Source organism: Clupea harengus, chromosome 7 (genome assembly GCF_900700415.2).
Source record: "Clupea harengus chromosome 7, Ch_v2.0.2, whole genome shotgun sequence".
NCBI lineage: Eukaryota > Metazoa > Chordata > Actinopteri > Clupeiformes > Clupeidae > Clupea > Clupea harengus.
The window spans coordinates 2,881,276-2,886,275 of record NC_045158.1 but is presented as its reverse complement, the minus strand read 5'-3'; the positions used below and the strand labels follow the sequence as shown (position 1 = coordinate 2,886,275).

General features: G+C 45.0%; 1 protein-coding gene across 2 annotated transcripts in view; it reads left to right on the top strand.

Annotated features, from left to right (window-relative positions):
• Positions 1-5,000, top strand: part of dtx1 (deltex 1, E3 ubiquitin ligase) — a 34,610-nt gene that overhangs the window by 24,918 nt on the left and 4,692 nt on the right. For both annotated transcript variants that reach the window (XM_031570157.1, XM_031570158.1), the window contains exons 4-6: positions 1,080-1,141; positions 1,700-1,861; positions 4,343-4,404. In XM_031570157.1, the coding sequence (XP_031426017.1) occupies positions 1,080-1,141; positions 1,700-1,861; positions 4,343-4,404 (286 nt within the window). The remainder of the gene's footprint in view (positions 1-1,079; positions 1,142-1,699; positions 1,862-4,342; positions 4,405-5,000) is intronic.

Genomic DNA, 5,000 nt, shown 5'->3' with positions numbered 1-5,000 from the left:
GTGTGTTTGTGTGAGTGTGTGTATCTCTCTCTCTGTGTTTGTGTGAGTGTGTTTATCTCTCTGTGTGTATGTGTTAGTGTGTGTATCTCTCTCTCTGTGTATGTGCGAGTGTGTGTATCTCTCTTTGTGTATGTGTTAGTGTGTGTATCTCCCTCTGTGTGATTGTGTGAGTGTGTGTATCTCTCTCTGTGTGTTTGTGTGAGTGTGTGTATCTCTCTCTGTGTGTATGTGTGAGTGTGTGTATCTCTCTCTGTGTGTTTGTGTGAGTGTGTGTATCTCTCTCTGTGTGTATGTGCGAGTGTGTGTATCTCTCTGTGTGTATGTGTTAGTGTGTGTATCTCTCTCTCTGTGTATGTGCGAGTGTGTGTATCTCTCTTTGTGTATGTGTTAGTGTGTGTATCTCCCTCTGTGTGATTGTGTGAGTGTGTGTATCTCTCTCTGTGTGTTTGTGTGAGTGTGTGTATCTCTCTCTGTGTGTATGTGTGAGTGTGTGTATCTCTCTCTGTGTCTTTGTTTGAGTGTGTGTATCTCTCTCTGTGTGTTTGTGTGAGTGTGTGTATCTCTCTCTGTGTGTATGTGTGAGTGTGTGTATCTCTCTCTGGGTGTTTGTGTGAGTGTGTGTATCTCTCTCTGTGTGTATGTGTGAGTGTGTGTATCTCTCTCTGTGTGTATGTGTGAGTGTGTGTATCTCTCTCTGTGTGATTGTGTGAGTGTGTGTATCTCTCTCTGGGTATGTGTTAGTGTGTGTATCTCTCTCTGTGTGTTTGTGTGAGTGTGTGTATCTCTCTCTGTGTGTATGTGTGAGTGTGTGTATCTCTCTCTCTCTGTTTATGTGTGAGTGTGTGTATCTCTCTCTGGGTTTGTGTAAGTGTGTGTATCTCTCTCTGGGTATGTGTTAGTGTGTGTATCTCTCTCTGTGTGTATGTGTGAGTGTGTGTGTATCTCTCTCTGGGTGTACGTGTGCTAGCAAAGGAAAGGGAAGGGCAGGTATATTGATGTTCTAATCCTGTTTGTGTGTGTGTGTGTGTGTGTGTGTGTGTGTGTGTGTGTGTGTGTGTGTGTGTGCGTGTCCTCCACAGAGTCCCTGCTCTCCCTGTGAAGAATCTAACAGGATCTGGACCTGTTCATCCAGCACTGGCAGGTGCGTATGCACACACACGCACACACATACACACACACACACACACACACACACACACACGTAGGCACACACATACACACACACACACGTAGGCACACACACATACACACACACGTAGGCACACACACATACACACACACATAGGCACACACACACACACACACACACATACACACACATATACACAAACACACACACACGTAGGCACACACACATACACACTCAAACACATGCACGCACACACACACATACACATACACACACACACACACACACACCCACACACACACACACATAGGCACATGTACGCACACACACACACACACATAAGCACACACTCGCACACACACAGACACACAATAGCAGCACACCTTGACTTGACACCTGTCAAATGGCATGCACAATGTCAAGCTCAAGTTGTAGACAATCATTCTTTCTTTCTCACTGTCTCCCTTCTCTCTCTCTGCCCCTCCTTCCCTCTCTCTCCCCCTCCCTCCCTCCCTCCCTCTCCCCCTCCCTCCCTCCCTCCCTCCCTCACTCCCTCTGCCCCCCCTAAAGGTATGACAGGGATCCTGATGTGTGCAGCGGGGCTGCCCGTGTGTCTTACTCGCGCCCCCAAACCCATCCTGCACCCCCCGCCCATCAACAAGAGCGACCTGAAGCCCGTGCCCGGGGTGAATGGCATCCGCCGCAAAACCAAAAAGAAGCACCTGAGGAGAGGTGTGTCTCTGTGTGTCTCTGTGTGTGTGTGTGTGTGTGTGTGTGTGTGTGTGTGTGTGTGTCTCTGTGTGTGTGTGTGTGTGTGTGTGTTAGTGAGTGTGTGTGTGTGTTAGTGAGTGAATGTGTGTGTTAGTGAGTGAGTGTGTGTGTGTGTGTGTGTATGTGTGTGTGTGTGAGCGTGTGTGTGTGTGTGTGTGTGTGTGTGTGTGTGTGTGTGTTAGTGAGTGAGTGAGTGTGTGTGTGTGTGTTAGTTAGTGAGTGAGTGTTTGTGTGTCTGTGTGTGTGTGTGTGTGTCTGTGTGTGTTAGTGAGTGAGTGAGTGAGTGAGTGTGTGTGTGTGTGTGAGCGTGTGTGTGTGTGTGTGTGTGTGTGTGTTAGTGAGTGTGTGTGTTAGTTAGTGAGTGTGTGTGTTAGTGAGTGAGTGTGTGTGTGTGTGTGTGTGTGAGCGTTTGTGTGTGTTAGTTAGTGAGTTAGTGTTTGTGTGTGTGTGTGTGTGTGTCTGTGTGTGTTAGTGAGTGAGTGAGTGTGTGTGTGTGTGTGTGTGTGTGTGTGTGTGTGTGTGTTAGTGAGTGAGTGAGTGTGTGTGTTTGTGTGTGTGTGTGTTTCTCTGTGTGTGTGTGTTTGTGTTACTGAGTGAGTGTGTTTGTGTGTAATCGTGTGATTATCAATGACTACTAGAATGTGAGTGGGGTATTTTTCATTTTTGTGATTTGTGCGTGTGTTTACTTTTATGTGATGTTGTGGGTGGGTTTGGATAGGTATATACTAGTTGCCTGGGCACACACAGTTATGGAAAGTCATACAAACATACACACACACACACACACACACACACACACACACGTGCACACACACACACACACACACACACACACACACACACACACACACACACACACACACACACACATTCAGAGTCTGGTATTGTGCTAATAAAGAAATCATAACAGGCGAGGGAATAGAGAACACTGAATTATTCATCCCTTACTTCTTTGTTTTTTTTCTCTCTCCCTCTCTCCCTCCCTCTCTCTTTCTCTCCCTCTCTCTCCCTCTTTCTCTCTCTCTCTCTCTCCTCTCTCTCTCTTTCTCTCCCTCTCTCTCCCTCTCTCTCTCTATCTCTCTCTCGTGTTCATTCTCATTCAGCCTGTGCTTCAGTGAGTTTGTAAATGTCAAGGGTGTTCTAGTCCCATCTTCACCGAGAACTTAAAGTCAAAGTAGAACTTAATTAGTGTGTGTGTGTGTGTGTGTGTGTGTGTGTGTGTGGGTGTCTGTGCTTACCATTTGGCTCTGCTATCTTATCATTGGTAAGAATAGTCATCAGTGAGCTTATACTAGCCACTTCCAGAATGTGTTATCACCCAGGACGCCCCCAAACATGTCCAAGGTAGTTCCAGGCCCCTCAGAAAGAGATTGGATTCCCAATGGCAATCACTAGGAAACTGAACAGACAGACCAATGGCAGAATGACTAACGTCTAGCAAACTCAGCCGCTCTCTTCTGTCATGCTGGCACCACTTCACACCCTATAACCCCATTGGAACCAATAGAATAACGACAGAGTAATATTTATCAAGATGTAACAGAATATTAATGCTTACAGTAACAATATAAATATACTTACATTACAATATACAATTAGATTTACAGTTAGAACTAGGGTTAGAGTTTGTTACCCTACTCTGAGTATCAGAGTGCTATGACAAAGAGTGTGTCAACCTGTACATAATGGTATGCCTAGAATACACAGAATAAATGAAACAAGGACTATGTAAATTAAAGCGTTATTAAATATTCTGCCATTGAGGTTATTTTAAGGCTCAAGTTTCTTCACCGTTGTGTTGTTTTTCAGCCGTGTCTCAGCCTGCCCAGGGGTCCGCGGGGAGAGAGTGTGTCTCAGCACCTCTTTCAGTGGAACAGTCACACACACACACCAGAGCAAATCTCAAAATATCCCACAGCTTCCATTTTTAAGCCATTGGCACAATTATAAGCGTAGAGGCAGCAGAGCCCAGCCCTACCTCACAGCTACAATATGGGTTTTGGTGTGTGTGTGTGTGTGTGTGTATGTGTGTGTGTGTGTGTGTGTCTGTGTGTGTGTGTGTGTGTGTCTGTGCATGTATGTGTGGGTGTGTGTGTGTGTGTGTGTTTATCTATTATGTGTGTCTGTGCATGTATGTGTGTGTGTGTGTGTGTGTGTTTCTGGCTTAGAAACTGAGAGGATTGCGTGCGTATGTGCATGTGTGTGTGTGTGTGCATGTGTGTGTGTGTGTGTGTGTGTGTGTGTGTGTGTGTGTGTGTGTGTGTGTAAGTTATGTGCTCTGTGTGTGCGTGTCTGTGTGTACACTCGTAAGATGTGTAAGCACAAACCCAGGGGCCAGTTTGGGTGTTCTGTGTTTGCGGTTGACATGATGTGTGTCTGTGTGTGTGTGTTCTGTGTTTTGCACTTGACTTGACATGATGTGTGTGTGTGTGTGTGTGGCAGGTAAGAACCCCGAGGACGTCGTTCGCAGATACACAGAGAAGATCAAAGCAGCCCCTGACGAGGTGAGGCACCCCTTGGCTCGGTTGCTTAGCGACATGCTAAGGTGGTAACTCAAAGGAACTATTCAAATTTCAATATGGCACCACAGCCATGCTGTGACAAAGTCGTAATGGTTATCATTAGTCCATAAGACCTATTACGTAAGGGATAATGTATAGTCTGCCAGTCAGTTACGGAAAATAAATCCCGGCAGGACATTAAGGACCCTGCTTTTTATATGGTTACTTGCCAAAACGATAAAAGACATTCTCTAAAATATTTTTTAATTATGTTGTTGTCGTTTTGTGGATTCAACTGAGAAAAAAAATATTCTTCATGCAAATAGAACTTTAAAGTTTCAGGTGTTCTGTAGTTACTTGCAGACTTTCAGTTACAATGAATTTCTGTTACGAGAAGTGATGGACAACTTGTGGAATGCACTGATCATACAAACGATTCTGACATCCATGAACTTATGTTATTGCATGCTTGCTAAGATGAACAGTTTATTTTGTTTTGGATCTTGTCTCAGCCCTTTTGAGTCCAGGGGTCTTTTGTGTGTTTGAATGATAACTGAGATTATAACAATAAATGATTCACGATGATGATGATGATGATG